This window comes from Suillus plorans (assembly GCF_016647745.1).
Source record: "Suillus plorans strain S12 chromosome Unknown HD556scaffold_46, whole genome shotgun sequence".
Classification (NCBI taxonomy): domain Eukaryota; kingdom Fungi; phylum Basidiomycota; class Agaricomycetes; order Boletales; family Suillaceae; genus Suillus; species Suillus plorans.
In genome coordinates, this window is record NW_024537430.1 from 285,786 (window position 1) to 305,475 (window position 19,690).

A 19,690-nucleotide genomic window follows, 5' to 3' on the forward strand; every position below is an offset into this window, starting at 1 on the left:
GAAATCAAGTACGGTACTGTGCAGGCCACCATCCATATGACTGATGTAGGAATTCTACATCATTTCAGAAGACATTCTTCTCATGAGTCATATTATAGGGCACTCAGATTGTGGTGGTGAAGGTAGATGGGGAAGGCCACGCACAGCTACCGTGGGTGTCCTCCGCTGATTCATAAGTGATGTCATTTTCTAATAATACGTTCACAGAGTGTCTAGCCTTGTAAAAGTAAACCAATGAAATTTTCAACCTATAGTAACTCATCCGTTTATATCTGCGATCGATTTCTTGCACTTTAGTCGAGGAGATCCTGGGATCAATCAATCTGTTGGGATCTGCCTTTCAAGGTCGTGTGGCATGTGAGTTACCAAGGGATTGGGAACTGATAAATCCGGCGAGAGCATTTTGCAGCCCCAGAAAACGCATGTCTTTGATTTTCCAATAAACAGTTTATGATTGTCCCGCACAGCTGGGGTGACTACTGGTGACTGGTGACTAGGCAGAGTGAACAGAGCATGGGTAGGTTTCGTCGCGGAAGTAAAAAAAACATCCACATCATTGGCTATAAACCGAGGATACATCGGGGTTCGCGGGGGTTTCCTTTGACAAAGACTCGTGGAGAAATACTATCTGGAATCAAATGATATACCCTCTAGGCCTGGCAAGTGGCAATAACTGACCTTCTAGAACCGAATGAGTCGTTTTTAACCTCTGGCCGTTGTCGTCTTCCTCGCTTCACAGAAATTTTGGGCATCAAGTCGCAAACACACACAACTAGAAATTTGGGGGGTGTGTCATTGGTATGTCAGTTATTGAACGGCACTCGATCGAGAAGCGGATACGTCGCATATTGGGACCGAAACAAGCACTTCCTCCCAATTCAAGTTGAGGGGAAACAATTCAATATCATCAAGGACCTTGGAACATGGATCTATTGCTTCACACCAGCCACGATGAAGGAGTGACGCACTACGGACTACAAGAACGGGCCACCAACATGGTCCTTCAGCTAGCGAGCCGGAAATCTTGGATAAGGTTAAGGAGATTGCGAAGGTGCACAATACCATAAAGGATCATATTCCCTAGTTGCTTTGGCACCACCAGTTCACGAATCTCACGTCCGCCATCTGAGAGGCGCTCGGCGTTCCAGACCCTACCACGGGCAGTCGCGTGCTCTAGATTTGTTGTATTCCTCAAGCTCCTCCCCATCACGAAGCTTCACGGCAAAGAGTTTTTCGACGTCTGGCGTCAGTGTGCACTCATGTATGTATTCCATTGGATTTGTGTGGCTCTTTGTTGACATGACAAGCGCTCAAACAACTCCAAGTCGATGTGCCTATTAAGATAAAATTCTTTTGGCTGTCCGAATCTGGATCAACCCGAGGAACAAGATGGTACGGGCGAAGAACTTGATTAACCGGTACGATCACTGTCAGGGCCACGCTGAGGTGAAGACCTGAGCTCTGCAAATTTTCATCAAAGCTTTCTAACTGCATATGATTCATGGAGCGCACGACGAGAATCTACCCTTACACCAGGGGTTACGAATAGGCTGTTTCCTCATCTTCACAGCAATAAAAAGGACTATAACTATTGTGAAAGCGTGGCTTCACGAGCACATTTAAAAGTATATGATATGAAGCCATCAGAAGTCGGATGCTTCATCAACCCAGCAACATCCTCTGATCAGTTCCGCCAACGTGTTTTCCATGCTCGGATGAATCTGAGAGTGGAGAGAAATGCAGGCAGGGCAATTAAGCCTCTATAGTTGTGGTCGGTTGTGATTCAGAGTCCAAGTACGGTTTAACTTGCGTTTAACTGATGGCCCAAGAGTTGGGAACACAGCAAGTCCTCGGACAGCGCCAATATTCTCAAAGTGTTGGATTGGCCTTGGGCATGAGCGCTCGTGCACTGACCGCCAAGGACCGACGATACCTCGTAATAAACGACTATCTTCCTTTGATAAGTCTGACTAGGGGAGACTACATATCAGTTCGACTGCTCCCTTGGGCGAGTTTCGTCGGAAATTGCCATACCGGTAACGGTTAGCAATGCTCGGGCCAACGGCACTCCCTGATACCCACGTCTGTGAATGATGGATTCTGCTAAGCCGCTCATTCTTCGATATGAACATGAAAAAAAACACTTCTTACAGTGGTACGGCTCACACCTAGGCCTCATCTTTGCTCATGAGTCACGCGGGGGTTGATGATGACCGTATGTCGGTGCACGGTCCGGTTGAAAATCGAAGGGCGATGCTCGAGACCACGAAAACGAAGCATTGAAAATGTTGAGGAAGCAACTTCAAAGTCCAATGACAGTCTTCGTGTTTGCACGTAAGTAGCAAGCAAAGCCTCGGGCCCAGGGCCCAAACTCAGCAAAAGATGACTCCACGATGTTACCTTTGATTGTACGGAGTCTTATACCGTCGAGCACTACTCGAATCCCACTTTGACCGGCCGTATCGCTTCAACATAAGTTATTGAAATGAATACAATTGTGCAGTAGTCGTGCTTGGTTGCTGATCCGTTTGCTATTGCTACGGATCATTACCTTTGATCACTGAGCAAAGATAAACTGATTTAACTATCGAAGTCTGCGGTGCCAAGTCAAGACATCTCGGCCGAACAGTCCTAGATTTTCCAGCGGCACGAAGGCGGGCCGCGAACACCAGGTCACACCTGAGACACGGTCAGAAAAGGACAGCTGTGATCCATATCTCCAGACATATTATGAATGCATTATATTTGAATATGTCCCCCCAATTAGCATCTGTCGCGGACTTTTATTTGCTTGGGTCTCAGGTGTCAGCACAAGCTGCGGTCAGCTGGCAAGACGAGAAGGAACTCCAGAGGGGATGTACGATGGTCACACGAATATAATCTATCGGTTCCTTCTCCGATACCGAGGAGTTCTTCTTCATGGTTGTTGCGACCCCAAAGTCGAAGGCATAAGAAACGCTTGGGAAAGGGACGCAACACAGGAGGTTCGTGACAGTGTCGGTGATAATAGGACCCAGTCTGTTAACTTATTATTTCCGACCGGATGATAGTTGGGGAAAGACGCGTATCCACTTTAGGACCGAGAGAAGCACTTAAAATTTTGGGGAGTAGCACTGCTCTGCGGACATGATCATGAGGTAAGAACTGACCAGAGTCCCATCTTTTGGTAGATCTGATGGTACCATGTTTTGCCATGCTCCAGAATCTTGGATGCAGATGGGCTTGATGTGAATCAGAGTTCTGTCTCATCAAATAATCAGAGAAACAACTGACGCGGAGTTGGTGTGGGCATCTTTCCCTGATTGGGTTGATGTTCAAGGATGTACAATTCGCAATATTTGATTTACCAAGAGGAATGCGTTGCTGAATATGGAGCATAGAAGCATCACCAAGACCGAGGACTTACTTCATTGCGCCTTAAGGGATTAAAGGAGAGAATGGCTCAGCGCCAGCGCTGCCTTGCCTGTTGCAGCTCACTTGATATCAATCCCGGGGAAGTCGGATGTGTAAGTCCGAACGTCGAAGCGAATGCAGAAGTTTCTGGAAGTTCAAAAACCGGTCACATCTCTACAGGCGACTCGGAAACCGAGTAAAAAAACAACAGGCCGACGGCACCCAAAAGAGTACTCGCCGATAAAAACTGAATTGAGTATCGCGATAAATATGACTATTTCGTAGATTCGTAGGCTGGTGGAACAGAGCGATCGATGTAGATATTGTGTTGGATACATACAAAAACTATCCAGCACCATCGTGGAGTGCACAGCAAACAGCCGCTGGAGGCGTCCTTCAGCTTTCCTCGTAAACAGGGACACAACGACTCGCCTTTATGATGGCCATTATACTGTCTCACAGTCTCTCCAGATGCCATCTCCCAGAGCCGGGCAGTGTGATCCGAGGACGCTAAGAGTTGAGTGGATACATAAGGCTATTATAGAGTCGACAGGTGAATGAATTTCTCACCTGTAACAAGATAAGCTGAATCAGCACTGAATGCGCAATCCCAAACCCATCGTTGGTGGCCTTGAAGAATCTTCTCTTGTCTGAATTCATAATTTTGTGATATAGACCATATCTTCACGGTGGTATCTGCAGAACACGTGGCAAGATATCTGCCTCTCATTCAGAGACTTTGCCAAATCGGTAGCTCAAATGCGCTCACTTCACATCTGGACTTAGTAACACCCTAGTGAGATACTTCTTATGGGCGCTGAACTTTGTCACTGCCTGGTAACGAGGTAGGTCTGATTTCTCCTCGTTAATTTTCCAGACGTAGCATTTGCCCTACGCCAAAAATGTAAACAACGAATCATCAAAAGGTAGATAGTACCTTATTATTTCCTGCAACTAGGCAAGAGCCATCAGATGCCAAGCTGACGGACCGAATAGGAACATCGCCTGCAGGCGTCTCCGACAGGATGTCAACCAATGACGACTGCAACCTTGTTCTGAACATACCAGCTCGTGCGAGCAGAGATTTTCGGATAAATCCCACTGCTTAATGCAACCCGCTTGATCGCAGGATATGAGTTCTCCCTGATTTGGATGGACACAGACATCATTCACTTGGGAGTTTGAGGGATCAGCAACAGTCATGAAAGAAGGGATAATACTTGCCAGGGGCACCGTTATCGTACGTTCTATGCACTTGTGTACTTCTGCGTGGATGTTATGCGCTTGAGGCTTTAGGAGTCATAGTGAGACCGCCCACCGAAGATCCCATATTCTGATGGTGCCGTCTTCACTACCCGTCACCAACCACTTACCTTCGCTGTGGAAGGACACGGAGGTTACATTATTTGTATGTGCATCTAGGCACGTTAGCTAAAGGAGATAAATAGATGGAGATGGTAGCAAATATTAGGACGCGCACTGGTGTCGAGGAGGTGCTGGTAATCTCATAAATGTAGACCTTTTTGTGAATTGCTGCAGCCAAAAGGCGTTTGCTAAAATAAAATGAATTTATCAGTAAATTCATACATGAAGAAACAGGACAATAAGATTACTCGGGTGAGATGGCAAGACGATTCACTTGCTAATTCTTGTATAAGTCTTGACGACGTAAAATGGTAAAACGTTTTGCTCACACCAGACTCTCCAGATCTTGCTATAGTACGCGAACAAATCCCACTCCACGCTTCCCAGAACCTGATTTCATGATCATAAGATCCAGTGACAAGGATTACAGACATCTTGGCGTTCTTGAACAAAGAAGGGCTGAAGATGTGACAGCGTGACCTGTGACGAATGCAATGTGATTATTACTCATCTTACCTAAAACACTGGTTTGACGCTGGTATCAATATTTTGAAGGTTGAAGGTTGAACTCTGTACCTTTGCCTGACATGATACTTTTATTCGTGGCACATTTCTGGAGATCCAAAGATGAGGGTCCACTGAGTTCTCAATATTCGACTTCATATTCATGAAACGGAGCTCTGACGGATCGACTCCGAGGATCAACATGACGATCCGGAGTAGGGTGAGTTGCGACCCTTTGTCATTTACGCTACTAGTTGATGAAGTGGAACTATTTAACATGTGGCAGTTTACCTGTGCGTATTTGCTCTGGTATAACATTGAGCCCGTGCACCTTCCACAGTCTGCGTGCGCGGCGCACGGATTGTTACGTGTTAGCCGCAAGGCAAGGGTTGTCTTTTGGGTCTGTACCTCAGCTTCTTAGACCTCATTCATTCAAAATTTCATGACCCTTCTCAACGGGCAGGCATCGCATTTGATTTTAAGTTCAGCCTCATCGGATTCTCGAACGGCGAGACTAATCTCGATATCATCCATCCAAATCCAAATGAAATTAGTAAAGCTTTCGGCAATTGTTCCTTGGGTTGCCACCTAATTAACGTGTCTATAGGTTTCCTTCACTGTAAGCGACCTCGCTCATTTCCACACAATCCAACCATTCAGCGGCATATGGGACAGGTTTCTCAGAAAGAAGGGCTAGCCTGAATTCCCTATCACCGAGCGAAGGCGTTGAATTCATCTGCATACAGACTGCATATAAAACAGGAGGACGGTATCATGTTTCTCTCAGCCCCCAACTTCTCCACACTCAGCGTTTGTGTGCGGTTTCTACTGTTTTGGCTATGAACGCTTTCCCAGTAAGCTGCTGCATCCTACCTGACTTTGACACTCATCCTGACCGAACTCCTAGAATGGCACTCGAGTCTTCTACTGGGCATCTGGCGGTGAAATCAAGTACGGTACTGTGCAGGCCACCAACCGTATGGCCGATGTAGGAATTCTACATCATTTCAGAAGACATTCTTCTCATGAGTCATATTATAGGGCACTCAGATTGTGGTGGTAAAGGTTGATGGGGAAGGCCACGCACAGTTACCGTGGGTGTCCTCCGCTGATTCATAAGTGATGTCATTTTCTAATAATACGTTCAGAGTGTCCAGCCTTGTAAAAGTAAACCAATGAGATTTACAACCTATAGAGCCCATCCACATAGAGTTATTTATTGCATATCCCACATTCATGGACCTACAGGATCATCGCATCACTAGTACTGTATTCATTCGTCTCGTCGCACATGTAACTCATCCATTTATATCTGCGATCGATTTCTTGCACTTTAGTCGAGGAGATCCTGGGATCAATCAATCTGTTGGGATCTGCCTTCCAAGGTCGCGTGGCATGTGAGTTACCAAGGGATTGGGAACTGATAAATCCGGCGAGAGCATTTTGCAGCCCCAGAAAATGCATGTCTTTGATTTTCCAATAAACAGTTCATGATTGTCCCGCACAACTGGGGTGACTACTGGTGACCGGTGACTAGGCAGAGTGAACGGAGCATGGGTAGGTTTCGTCGCGGAAGCAAAAAAAAACATCCACGTCATTGCTATAAAGCGAGGATAAATCGGGGTTCGCGGGGGTTTCCTTCGACAAAGACTCGTGGAAAGATACTATCTGGAATCAAATGATATACCCTCTGGGCCTGGCAAGTGGCAATAACTGACCTTCTAGAACCGGATAGGCCGTTTTTAACCTCTGGCCGTTGTCGTCTTCCTCGCTTCGCAGAAATTTTGGGCATCAAGTCGCAAACACACACAACTAGAAATTTGGGGGGTGTGTCATTGGTATGTCAGTTGTTGAACGGCACTCGATCGAGGAGCGGATACGTAGCAGAGGCTCGAGCTTAACTTGGTCGTTCAGCATGCTCAATTACACGGTTCAAATTGCGTCTACATCACTATTGTGAAGAAGTTTCTAACGTAATTTACATATGCATTATTATGTTAGAGAATCGCTGCTAGATCAGGAAATCTAATTCTACGTGCTTGCTACGACCGCTACAATGACACTTATCCTAGTAATACGTAGCGCCACGATTGCGCAGTATCATTATGTATGTCGAGATCGACTGTGTGAATGTTGAGCAAGTGTATGTGTTACATAAATTAGACAGGATCGGCTGTCGGAAAAACTCACTATTCTTGAGGTCATACAAAACTTTCACAGTGCACTAAAACACATCTTGATGTGACAGCACTTCTTGTCTTGCGAGAGGACCGACGGGACGCAATGCCGTCCTACAGCTCACCTCGATACTTATAATAGTATAAGTCTCGGTATACATGGCAATATCTGTGATTGAGATCTGGCGATACGTGCACATGAAGGTCTAAATAAGGTAATTTTCATTCAGTGACTCGGAGCTCCTACCTATGTGTGTATATATATCAACAAACTTATCCCCTCGATCTATTCGTAAGTGCCGGTAATTTTGTAGCCACACTTTTTCGCAGGGATTGCTGTGACATATCATCTCCATTCCACCCCAAATGCATGCTCCGTAACGAACACTATAGCTGCATTTAAATTGCTATGTGAGCTGAGCACCGATTTCATTCGAGCTTGGTATGTTCCTATCAGATAATAAGTATAAGTGATAGTGTAATTCCATAGTTCTAGCACAACATTAGGAAATCCAGATCAAGCTGAGTCCAAACAGGACGGAAGCCCGAAGGAAAGGCGCTGGTTGAATGAAATATGCGGCAAAATCGCCAGTGCCTGTCTATCGGACCATACGACGACACAGTCCTGGATTGGCAAGTGTGTCGTTGCTGAAGAAATAACCTTCTAACAGACCAGTATGGAAGTGTGCTTGCCCCCTTAGTAAAGACCTCAAAATGCAACGAGCTCACTTATGTATTGAATGTAGGCACTTCCTTTCGGTCCTGAGCGTGACAAAATATTATGCGCCATATCTGTGAAGAACAATCCACTTACTCTGATCATTATACTAACTCGTTGGCCAGCCTTGATGTCACCGCCCGCTTTTAGTACAGAGTGCTTATAGTCATACCGCACGCTGTCCCTACTTTGACTTTTAGCTTCAAGTTGAAGGCATATCGACTGCACTTGCACTTGCATTTGCAAATAAACACTACCCGATGGGAGTAGAACCTCGAAGGACTCTTCTGGGTTGCTTGTCGACTCCATCCGTAATACTCTGGCGGCCCCAAGGCTAACACCGAGAATCCAAGTTCCACTGGCTTCTATATTATCCACATGCTCGAGAATCTCCCCTACGGATGATAGGTGTAGAATATGTGTTTGTATGTTCGAGGTTGGATATAGCCCTTGCAAACGAGCTAGAATGAACGAAAGACCCGGATTCTGATCCTCCGGCCAGGATGACAAGTGCATCTCACGATAATGTCGTATCACGCCATCATAATGGCCCTGTGATTATTGATCAGCCAAACTCTTGACAACGAATACGATATGCAACCTCTTGGAAATTATAGTATGCGTCGGGAAGGAAAATGTCCTCAATCACACGATGCTCCTGCGGGTGGTTGGCAAGGAAGTCCCTCCGTTGCTTCCGAGCTCGTTTGGTTTCGGTAGAGTCGAGTTTAAAGAGTGCGGCGGAGAGCAGTGTGCGCTGCTCGGAGAGGGACAGAAATTCCGGGAAAAATTTGAATCCTTCCGGGAGGCCAGCGGACCTGGTTCGTAAGGTGTGCATTTCGCGTGACAACGGTGCATATAACAATCGTCTATAGCTGGCAGAGAACATCTTCGACCAGACCACGAACTTCAAGAGATGTAAGATGAAAAGTTGATGTGTCAATCATACAAGAGTGGAATGGATGTTGACAATAGCAGAGAGTTTGCAACCAGTGGTTGTCAACTCTTCCGAGTCGAAGTTTGAGCTCCGCTGCATGAAGTATTACCTTTTACCGACTACACAGAAATTTCGAAAGCGATAACTTATCTGACGGTACTTCTCGGGGTTCAGCAACTTAGCTGGTGTGAATGTCGACAAATCTTCAGGACAATGCGTCCAAAGAACAACAAGGCAATTCGTTGTACGCAGCACTCGCCAGAACCGCCACAAGGGGAGTAGCACTTTACTTTTCTCGCCCGGTACGATTATTCCGACCAGCCAAAGGTTTGTCTGTCTGGATATTTTTGTAATAGTCTCGTTGACAACGCTCATCATTGAGTGAGCGGTTGGCACTCTCTTCGTGGTCATGCTAATAAGCATGGGGCATCTTTAAGTGTCCAGTACATATCCACGCTCGTGAAAAAGCAAGGTGTAGTGTTCTTTAGTAGTTATGTCATACCTTTACTTTAATTTTAATCAGGCTTTGACAGTTCATGGTGATTCCAAAACATTTTGTGCCGCCAATGGTCGCAAATGCGATGTTGGGTACTGTTCTGTGGACGACCTACACAGAATCATCTAATTACCTGGAAGCGCGTCTGGGGACGCACCCAACTTTAATCGCTGCGCTTTCGGGCGCTGCTGCTGGGGGTACGCAAGCCTTGATCGCGGCTCCTGTAGAGAATACCCGTCTTATTATTGAGGGTGGCACCGGTAGAGGATGGTCTCATGCGTGGCAAGAAGTCTTCCGAGGAACCGAACCCCCAAGATCAGCCAGTAGAGTGGACAATATAAAAGAGATAAGACAGGTCAGGCATTGGATGAAAGAGGTGTCCGAAATGGCTGGTCGGGGGTGGGATGGTTGGGGTTGGGGATGTGCCAAAGATGTTTGCGGTAATACCCCCATGAGTCACAACCCGCACTTTCTGAGATTTCATCGTTGTCCAGGCTTTGCTGCATTCTTTATGATATTTGAAATCACTCGTAGAGTGGCATTAGCTTCCAAAGCTGCAGCGCAAGGCACTATCCAAAATTTATCAACGACCCCAGAGGAACACTTCTTCGGCCGCCATTTTCCACGTGCCATTCATGGCATTACCTTAGTGGCAGGAGGGGCATCGGCGGGTTTGGCATACGAGATCCTCAGCAGGCCATGGGACGTAACCAGGCGCACAATTCAATCAGAACGAACCGTTGATCCCACTCTGAAACATTCACTATTCGTGATTGTGCAGAAAATTCGTGGGGATGGGATAATACATTTTTTCCGTGATCCTTCGACTGCGGGCAGCGAAAAGCCGGAGATGCCTACCGCTCGTCGTCGGATATATTCCGGCGTCCGCACGCTTGCTCGAGTCGGCCCATGGGGTTTGGGCTTTTTGGTATGGGAGGCTTTCGGACCGGGTTTGTCCTGACAGACTACGATCGGCGTGTGGATAAGATGTATCCCAGGTACTTATCCCATGCAGACAGGTTAGAATCGTGCAACGTAACCCCATTTTCTCACCGTATTTCTCACAACGAGTGAGTACCTTTCTGGTGATAAACAACACAGTTTGCCAGCGGCAGAGGTGAATTCATGTGCAGATTTTACCGATAGACGCTAATAAGCTCAAGTATTCTGCCTACGATGTTTCTAGCCAAGGGAAGTCCAACTCAAAAGGTCGATCGTCTTACGTACGTACGATCTTCGCACTAGCGGCTGCACAGCATCAACTTGTGGCACTGCCGCATCAGTGAGTGCTAACTTGTGCTATTTGAGTTCGTAGAACCGCGTTTAAAGCATGCGACCCTCCTTGGAACTTATCTTAATAAATCCGAACTTCAGATACTCACTCGTGAAGACACAGATTTTCTCCCATTCACTTTTACATCATTGCAAACGAAGGGGGCAAATCGGTGCGAAAATTTTGCGTTGTTTGAGCCATATCACTAAACTTGAAAACATGTAAAGTAAGTCAATTGAATAGTGCAATACAATTCACTGCAAGGGGCATCGCCAGGCGCTAACAGTCTTTCTGTAGCCCTGCCTGCTGCGCCCCGAGGAGTAAGTAAGTATCCACTCAAGGAGCGTAAACACGCACTGATTGTCGAGTCAGGAACATAGGGCGTAGCATGCCATTGCCAATTTTCCATGCTCCTGCTGTTCGGTCGTGATACTTCCTTTCCCATGCGATTTGCGGAGCTTCCACAACTCTGCGGGCGAACTACTGATCGGCAACGACACGAGCGTTATGGCAGTATCGGAGCGCTTTGCGGCCCTTGCCGCACGGTCTGAGAACGCTTGACACCTGGATCTTATAGCTCTGAGAACCTCGGCTCAAGGAAATGCTTCCATTGTCACAATGGAACTCCAACCTCTAATGGAACAATGACAGTTACGATAGATTGCTTCAAGGCGGCAAACCTGCTACTTAACGAGGCCAAGTTCATGTTCCTGGTAATGGTTTTTGGTTTCATGACCGAGGCGCCAAAATAAAGACGTGCTCCCTGGCCGCTCTGCATACCTTCGGACCACACGAAAGACTGATAATGTCATACAGATTGTGCAAGTGGACACGAGCGGAGCCTAAATCATATCGTTGAACATTTAAGCATTCAGTAACATCGCCACTGGCCAGGCCTCCAGGACTCGCATACACTTGTAGGCTTTACAGCCGCGTGATTGCTGCTTACCGAACGTTCAGTCATTTGACCTTCTTTGTGAATCAGCTTACTAAGTATAAAGCTTGCTATAGTCCGCAATGTTGTTCATTCCGTCAAATTAATGACGCCTTTCATGGCAGGCCTGCTCTCGTGTGTGGCGATATCAGTTCAAGCCTTACCCATATCAGAAACATGTCGAATCCTTGCATTTTACCGATAAGCCACTGGACTTGTTGTCTATGGTGCGAAATCCGGGAATCATGCATGACGTGAATCGTCTCGTTATGATCGATGATCAAGAGCCTGCATAGATCATGTCCCCTTTTTGTGCCAATGCAAATTTCGTCATCGCAACACAGAATAGGATCACCTTGTTCGTGAACGACCTCCGTTCTATCGACATTCAATGGTATCGAGACCGCCGACCATTCGGTTTAATGTCAGAGTCATGATATCTTGACTCCGCCATAACGTATGGCTGTGATCCGCAGGGTGCGGTAATATAAGTGTCCCACAGGATCGTTGCACTTCTGTGAAAAGATGCTGTCCACTTTGATTGGCAAGGTCTCCGTCGACCCTTCCATAATTATAATGCAACCTCTTATGAGCCATTCTTTTCTGTAAGAGAAATCGTTTATTATTCACGTGGGGTTCTGTACCCTATTATGTAGATAGTAAATAGTAATGTAGTGGACTCCCCTGTATAAACAGTCCATTTGACCCGGCCTCGCATCTGAGGGTGTGAGTGTGGAGCGATAAGGGTAACGTGAAACAGTCAGGGTACGGGGGTAGGCGTGTATGGTTGAGTACTCGGGGTTAGAACTGCTCGGCATCGCGAAGAGACGCTGAGAATAATGAACGCTCAGAGCTCAGCGGGCCTCACCACTTCATGGAGTCTTTTGCATAAATACTAGTAAAATGCCACCATAAAATTGTGTGTACAAATTTGTAATGTCAATATTAAATAGAGCAAGAATATACTCGTCGATAAGTAGCTTCTTAAGGGTGTAATACGCGCAGTTGGATGTCGTAGCGGGTCGTGCTGGCTGGCCAAGACAAGAATATGTGGTATTTGGTAGAATCACTAGAGATACTGATCTGAAACGATTATGTAAGCAACTTAACCAATTCGTCGATCGATACTTGAAACAAGCGATAAATTTGAACGACGTGCACACCCCAGAGTTCCCGAGTACTTTGATTGCAACTCATATTCAACTCGAAATGCCGCGTTGCACACGAAAAGGCTGTGGCCAGGATTTTGATTTAGCTACTAATGATCCGTCCAGCTGCACCTACCATTCTGGAGCACCTGTGAGCCGCTGTAACATCTTAACGTCGAATCATCACAGTTTAGTCCAGCCTGTAGGTCTTCCATGAAGGCTTGAAATCGTGGTCTTGTTGTTCCGATGTGAATAAGCCAGCCTTGGACTTTGACGAGTTCATGAAAGTACCTGTAAGTAGTCCGCGGGTCTTCAGTCATCGCAGCAATGTGTCTTGACGACTTTATCGCCAGGGATGTACGGTCTCATCACATACAGACAAAGTCCCAGAAGTACCTGCTCCTGCTATAAAGACGTCCCAGATCGCCCCCAATCTTATCGTGAAGGAGGCAAAAGACGGAGCGGAGGTTTATTCGACCAGTACACCGAAGCTTGCGCCGCCTAAGCCATCCATTCCCCCACCTGTAGAAGCTCCTGTTGTTGAAGATGAAGACGATCTCGACGTGCCCGTATCTCCTGGCGCTGTATGTAAACGCAGAAGTTGTGGTACTGCTTTTGTCAGTGATGAGGTGAATCGAATTGGAGATGGTGATGAAACTGTTTGCACATACCACCCAGCTGTTGTACGTTGATGGTGTTAATGGTGGGCTCGCCTGTCGGCTGACTCAAGACTTCAGCCCATCTTTCATGAAGGAAGCAAGGCCAGTCATGTGGGCACCGCACCGATGGGAAGCTAAATCCCCACCCACAGGGTTACATATGCTGTAAACGACGTGTCTTGGAGTTTGATGAGTTCCTCAAGATTGAGGGGTGTAAAAAGGGGCGCCACGTGTTTGCGCCCAAGCAGCGTACAGAACTTCAGGTTTGCTCTCTCGCTGTACTTTATCAGAAGGACTAGATTTGATGTGTCATTTTAGGTGGAGCAGTTTACTGACTGCCGTGTCGACCATTATCAGACACCAAAGGAGGTCCACATCTCTGTGTTTGCCAAACAAGTGGACAAGGAAAAGAGCACTGTTGCGATAGAGGACAATCAAATTCACTTGGACCTCCATCTCCCTGGACCCAAGCGCTTCCGCCGTACAATCATTCTTTTCGGTCCGGTGAATCCCGATGGGTCTTCGTACAAATTCTATAATACGAAGGTCGAAGTGGTCCTCAAGAAACTTGATACCAGGAGTTGGACTTTGCTCGAAAAGACAACTCGTGATCTTGGCAACATCAGTTTGACTTTCGGTGTAGGTGGCCGAACGGGCACCATTGGGGGTAAAGATCTAGTGCTTGATGAGCAAAATACAAATAGAGTCAATTAGAAGATTGAGGGGGATCAATGGGAAAAGTCTAGTCTAAAATTCTAGTGTAAAGATAAAAATACCATAGTCTCAACTTTGAAACATCCCGGATCATAACACGCCAGGTATTTCAATAGTTTGATACATCTGTATCAAGTCGCCGTTGCGCAAGTCCTCATAGTCCTGCAGACTGATCCCGCATTCAGTACCTTTCTTCACCTCCAGCAAATCCTTCTTGTGTTGCTTAAGTGCATCGAGGACACCCTCATGGATTACTTGACCATTGCGAACAACTCGAGCCCCTTTCGACTTCTCGATGGTGCCATTACTGACTCTGCAACCTGCAATCTTCTTAGTCATCTTCCCTTTGAGGTGAATATCGAAAAGTTGTAAAACAGTTGCCTCCCCAGTAACTTTGGTCTCATAGGTGCAAGGTAGCAATGCGGTGACGCGGTCTCGGACCTCGTCCATGATCCGGTAGATGATTTTGGACGAGTAAATTGGGACATGGTTCTGTGCCGCAGTAGTCTCCACTGAACGTGGAATTTTGACCGAGAAGGCAACGATTATGCCTATATGCGCAGTATCAGCATCTGGGCCCCACATAAATCGGGGTCCTTACCCTCAGCAGCCTTGGCCATCATCACATCGCCCTCCGTGACATCGCCCACTCCAGTGGATACGACCTTGACACGAGCCTTTTCATTCCCGATCCCTTCCAGCGCGCCCACAACGGCCTCGACACTCCCGCTTACATCACCTTTGATCACCAGCCGGAGCTCTTTAGGACCGCCATCTAATATATTCCTCATATCTTGACTCTTATCCTCTTTCCTCCGGACTCTTTCGCGTTCTGCAGCGCGTGCAATATTAATTGCCTCCGCATCAATCAAAACCGTTTCCACTTCCTTTTTCCTAACTCTATTTGCAAGAGCTTTCTTTACGTCGCCCTCGCTACCTTGCACAACTTCATCACCTGCGCCCGGAAGTGATCGCCACCCAGAGACGGTGACCGCCATTCCAGGATATGCAGCCTTGACAGGTGCACCGGATGAATTCGACATCAGACGGACTTTCCCGGAGGATGTGCCTGCCAAGATGTGAGCACCGGGAGTTAAACATCCACGTAAAACCAGAACTGTCGCAGTGGGCCTGCAAATGAATGGGCGGTCAATCTAGCACGAAACAACGCTTCTGAACCTACCCGAGACCTTTGTGCATCTTCGATTCGATGACATGCCCATAGGTTGGCCCATCTTGCTCTGCACGCAAATCCTGTACCTCGGCCATCAATGACAGGGTGTCTATTAGATCAGTCAATCCATGTCCTGTCAATCCGGACACTTCAACGGATGGAATGTCTCCCCCAAATGCCTCCAGCTGGACGCCCTCAGCAAGGAGTGCATGCTGAACTTTTTCCTGCAGTCCGCCTTCCGTTAAGCTATCATAACGAGACGACCCAGAAAATACCCACCACGTCCGCTTCTGGTTTATCGACCTTGTTGATAGCCACAACGACCCCAACCTTGCCTTGCTCTCCCTTGATAAGCCTAATAACCTCTTTTGTCTGAGGCATAACACCGTCATCCGCTGCAACGACAAGGACGACCATGTCCGTAACACTAGCACCGCGTGAGCGCATTGCAGAAAACGCAGCATGTCCGGGTGTATCAAGAAATGTAATTGTGCCACTAGAGGATCCCTTGACAGGGACAGAGAAGGCACCAATATGCTGCGTAATACCACCAGCCTCATTATCAGCAACAGACGCTGAACGAAGGGTATCTAGAAGAGTGGTTTTACCGTGGTCAACGTGACCCATAATAGTAATGATAGGTGGGCGTGTGGGAAGGGTAGTTGGGTCAGGATGTGGAGCACTGAAGGTTGCATGAGTATACAAGCACATCAGATATCTCAGACTACGTACGGGGGATATATATCAAAAGCAGCTTCATCATTAATGATAGGATTGCGGCCAAATTCTTCTGCAAGAAGGGCAGCATAATCGGACGTCAACACTACAGTAAAGCATCAGTAATTCGGCGCGAAAGGGGTGCAAGGAGCGGAAACCATGATCATATGACGCCTCAGCTGCCATCCCAGCGTCGACCATCTTGCGTTGAAGTAGTGCTGCAATTGTCAAGTCCGGGTAACCCTCATAAAGTCATCAGTAACTTACTCTGCCGCACATTTAACAATCTTGCTAGTTGACCAACGGAAACTGTCGTAGGAATGTATACGTTAACGGCTACTTTTTTCCTGCCAGGTCGCGATCGAGGAGTTGCGGGACGAGAGTGTACATTAACGGCTACTTTTTTCATGCCAGGTTGTGGTCGAGGAGTTGCAGGACGAGCCCATTTTAAAGCGGAGGGCGCATTTCCAGCACGTAAAGACGCGCCTCGGAAGTCATTACAGTCATGATTAAGGGGTGTCGTTTTTGCTGTGACCCATTTACTCAGGGTTGGCTGTGGAGGAGGAGCAGGATGAACGGGGAGCCATTCCGATGGCTAGCGAGAAGGTTATGACCATGTCACGGAACAAATAGTAGTGCCCACCTTAACTTTAGTTGCTGTTGATGCACACCTCCGCTGTGTGAGCTGGAGAACACTACCTGCTTTGCGACAATGCATCTGATATGCTTGTCAAGGTCGGCGTCCAGTCAAACAAAACCATTAGGTAATGCAGTGCCCTATAACGATTTTATACGAAATAGCTCTTGGTATCATCGATCATCCCAATGACTTAAACGTTCTCACGAATCTGACTCTTTGCATGTAGTGTTCGAAATCTGTGGAATGATGTACAACATAAATTTATGAGAGCGACAGAACAAGATGAGCACAAAACAAGAGCAAAATAGAAAACCAGATAGAGAGACAAAGAGGGAAAAGAACACATAAATACTGCACTAACAAATCCCATGTATACTGAGTAGAGCAACCCTCTCCCGATACCACACGTGCGCTACTTGACCATCATTCCAGTTCTGATAATCCGGCAAGAGGACGTGATCGGATCAGCCCCGACCAGCACTCACCCGGCCCCAGCTCCCCTCACTACCACTACCCTCACTGCCACTATCAAAATCACTCCCCTCTTCAAAGTCTGAAAAAGGGTTATGCAAACGCGTACTTCCGCTTCGCGGCACCGACATTTCCTCCCCATCCGCGTCTGACCCCTCGCCAAACGACATAAACTCATCCTCGCTCGTTACCGAGGGCGACAGAGAGCTCGCAGCCCCCGAGATCGACGCGCGCTGCTCGGTTGGGGAGAGTACGGCGAATGGCGAGCCAGAGCGGCTACCACTGCTCCCAAGGCTCAGGATGTCTGTATTTGGGGAGGAGAGGACGCTGTGTGATAAAGGCGGGGAGAGCAGGACAGGCGGAGTGGGCGCGGCGGGGTAACGTTCTGATAGTGATTCCACAACGCTGATGTTCCCGCTCATATTCTCGTGCATACTCGCACTGGTGTTGCTGTTGATATTGATATTGACATGTTCGTCCTCGACGTTGACGTCTACACGTCTGCCTTGCACATTCATCCTAACACGCGAATTCGTATCCGAGTGGTGCAAAGACCAGCTCGACTGTGTGCGGGAGCGCACGGGCGTGCGCACAACCGGGGAAAATGGGCGAGCAGTGTAGGCAGCGCTTGTGCGGGGAGTGTCGGGGAGGATGGGGCCAAATGGCGGGCTAGGAGGAGGAGAAGAAGACTGGGAAGATGGGGCGAAAAAAATAGTAGTGTTATCGTCACTTGCGGTGTGGGAAGAGGCTCGGGAGTGAGCACGGGTGGGCGTGCTGGTAGATACAGTTAGCGTTTCTGTGAAAGGGGAGGAGACGTTGGAGATGACGTGAGTGGGTGCGAGCGGAGTGTGCGTGAGGGATGGAAAGGACTGTACATGTTTTATTAGTAATCGAGAGGATGCGATACGAGGGAAATGGAAGAAATACATCATCTATTGAGGTAGATATGCTGCCTTCTGTATCAGGGATTACTCTGACTCTCCGCCTCACACCCGTGCCCTGGGCGGTGTGATGTACATTATTTCGCCATTCGTCGACGAGGCCAAGGTTGAGGCCTTCCAGTTCGATGGAATCTTCTTCTCTCGCAGGAGTCCTGTTCTTCGGATCAGCACGTCTGGGACCCGGGTCTCCATCCCCAGATCCTCTGGTGGATGGCACAGGAACAGCACCTTCGCGTCGAGCACGACGCCTGGAAATGAAGTCCTCTGCCCAACGCTCTATGGCAGGGGCGATGTGAGGTTCGAAGACGAACTGAAGAGTATATTAGAAGGGTGTGTTTGAAAGCGGGCAGGGACGAAATAGGATTTTTGTAGACACAAAACAGAAAGTCACCTCATTAAAAGCAAAAAAAGCAGCAGCACCTGCGATAGCTGCAACGACGTACACTGCCACTGGAGCTGGCATCGCGATCAATTCGATCAGTAGCTGACTACAGTGAGAAGTTTGAGCGCTAGGGGTCAGTTACTGATTCTAGTCGGTCGGATGTGCTTGACGACTTGGACGATGCAAATAATGTTTGTCGACGTCGTCAATGACGATGAGGATGAAAAAGAGGAGGTAGCAAGAATTGTCGCTTGCTGTGGTCGATTGCAGCAAGCCTAGAAAGCGCCCGTTCCGCATGCCCAATCATTACTCAATAACGCCCGAAGCCCGGCCGGGTGCTTCCGGATTTATCCTCGAGTACGTGTAGCATTGCTGTAATTTATTACGGTATTTGCCAAACATCGAATAGATTTTTGATCTTCTACAGTGACAATGATACTGACCCGGACATCGTCCATTTTGTGCTTTAGTTTGGACTTCCATGGGTCACATATCCTCTGGGTGCGGTCCATGGTCGGTAGTCAGTCACCTTGGCCAGTCAGAATACGATCACCCACATCTTTCAAACCATGGAGGTTAACGTTCACTGTTCACGTCTGTCAAAAGAGTTTCACGAACCACAAGTACACCAGGAGGACCATTCGCCGAAGTCCAGCAGGAGTGGCACCTTTGGCAAAGACGATTCGGCGTCTCTTTCTGTAATCCGATGTTAGTATTCTCCGAGTCAATACTCAGACTTATGTGATAACTGCTTAGCAGCCCAGACCTTCCCAGGTACATTCTTTTCACCACCTTTGTGCCTCTGACAAATTTATTTACCAAAGAGTGAAGAGGGGCCTTGGGCCTGGCGCTTTGATTGATACGCTTGGCACGCCCATCGGGACTGTCAAAGGGCATTTCGCGGCTTGGAAGGAAGGTAAGTTAACGGTATACCCAATATCCGTATTTCGAAATGTTGTCAGGGAGCAACGATCTTCTCCGCAGTTTTTCATTGATACAGGTTCTGACGGATCAATTGCATACCGCTGAGGTGCCAATCATACCGATCTG

The 19,690-nt window shown here is 47.6% G+C and overlaps 7 protein-coding genes across 7 annotated transcripts; 3 read left to right on the forward strand and 4 right to left on the reverse strand.

The window, feature by feature from the left end:
• Nucleotides 1-3,738: 3,738 nt before the first annotated feature.
• On the reverse strand, nt 3,739-5,192 carry HD556DRAFT_1241477 (WD40-repeat-containing domain protein; the record flags this gene model as incomplete). Its single annotated transcript, XM_041298205.1, has 11 exons — nt 3,739-3,787; nt 3,822-3,903; nt 3,964-4,112; nt 4,163-4,284; nt 4,331-4,408; nt 4,459-4,565; nt 4,591-4,658; nt 4,712-4,824; nt 4,874-4,946; nt 5,007-5,035; nt 5,088-5,192. 11 exons carry the CDS (start codon nt 5,190-5,192, stop codon nt 3,739-3,741), a joined length of 975 nt encoding a protein of 324 aa, XP_041157889.1.
• A 909-nt stretch (nt 5,193-6,101) lies between these two features.
• On the forward strand, nt 6,102-6,381 carry HD556DRAFT_1445732 (uncharacterized protein; the record flags this gene model as incomplete). Its single annotated transcript, XM_041306982.1, has 3 exons — nt 6,102-6,116; nt 6,170-6,250; nt 6,304-6,381. 3 exons carry the CDS (start codon nt 6,102-6,104, stop codon nt 6,379-6,381), a joined length of 174 nt encoding a protein of 57 aa, XP_041157890.1.
• Nucleotides 6,382-8,168: 1,787 nt separating this feature from the next.
• On the reverse strand, nt 8,169-8,992 carry HD556DRAFT_1445733 (uncharacterized protein; the record flags this gene model as incomplete). Its single annotated transcript, XM_041306983.1, has 3 exons — nt 8,169-8,201; nt 8,254-8,709; nt 8,759-8,992. The coding sequence occupies 3 exons, from the start codon at nt 8,990-8,992 to the stop codon at nt 8,169-8,171; spliced, it is 723 nt and encodes a 240-aa protein (XP_041157891.1).
• Nucleotides 8,993-9,177: 185 nt separating this feature from the next.
• On the forward strand, nt 9,178-10,798 carry HD556DRAFT_674219 (uncharacterized protein). Its single transcript, XM_041311271.1, has 5 exons — nt 9,178-9,418; nt 9,474-9,565; nt 9,625-10,027; nt 10,082-10,704; nt 10,751-10,798. The coding sequence occupies exons 1-4, from the start codon at nt 9,283-9,285 to the stop codon at nt 10,546-10,548; spliced, it is 1,098 nt and encodes a 365-aa protein (XP_041157892.1). The 5' UTR covers nt 9,178-9,282; the 3' UTR covers nt 10,549-10,704; nt 10,751-10,798.
• A 2,123-nt stretch (nt 10,799-12,921) lies between these two features.
• Nucleotides 12,922-14,315, forward strand: HD556DRAFT_1273538 (chord-domain-containing protein; the record flags this gene model as incomplete). The annotated part of the gene is made up of 6 exons (XM_041299205.1): nt 12,922-13,093; nt 13,149-13,235; nt 13,296-13,625; nt 13,680-13,712; nt 13,754-13,864; nt 13,920-14,315. The coding sequence occupies exons 1-6, from the start codon at nt 13,004-13,006 to the stop codon at nt 14,313-14,315; spliced, it is 1,047 nt and encodes a 348-aa protein (XP_041157893.1). The 5' UTR covers nt 12,922-13,003.
• A 90-nt stretch (nt 14,316-14,405) lies between these two features.
• On the reverse strand, nt 14,406-16,615 carry HD556DRAFT_1487570 (initiation factor 2; the record flags this gene model as incomplete). Its single annotated transcript, XM_041308740.1, has 7 exons — nt 14,406-14,866; nt 14,917-15,446; nt 15,499-15,713; nt 15,769-16,171; nt 16,222-16,312; nt 16,365-16,424; nt 16,474-16,615. The coding sequence occupies 7 exons, from the start codon at nt 16,613-16,615 to the stop codon at nt 14,406-14,408; spliced, it is 1,902 nt and encodes a 633-aa protein (XP_041157894.1).
• Nucleotides 16,616-17,047: 432 nt separating this feature from the next.
• HD556DRAFT_674488 (uncharacterized protein) lies at nt 17,048-18,917 on the reverse strand. Its single transcript, XM_041311272.1, has 3 exons — nt 18,650-18,917; nt 18,245-18,568; nt 17,048-18,186 (listed from the first exon to the last, which is right to left on the reverse strand). Exons 1-3 carry the CDS (start codon nt 18,719-18,721, stop codon nt 17,311-17,313), a joined length of 1,272 nt encoding a protein of 423 aa, XP_041157895.1. The 5' UTR covers nt 18,722-18,917; the 3' UTR covers nt 17,048-17,310.
• Nucleotides 18,918-19,690: the final 773 nt, after the last annotated feature.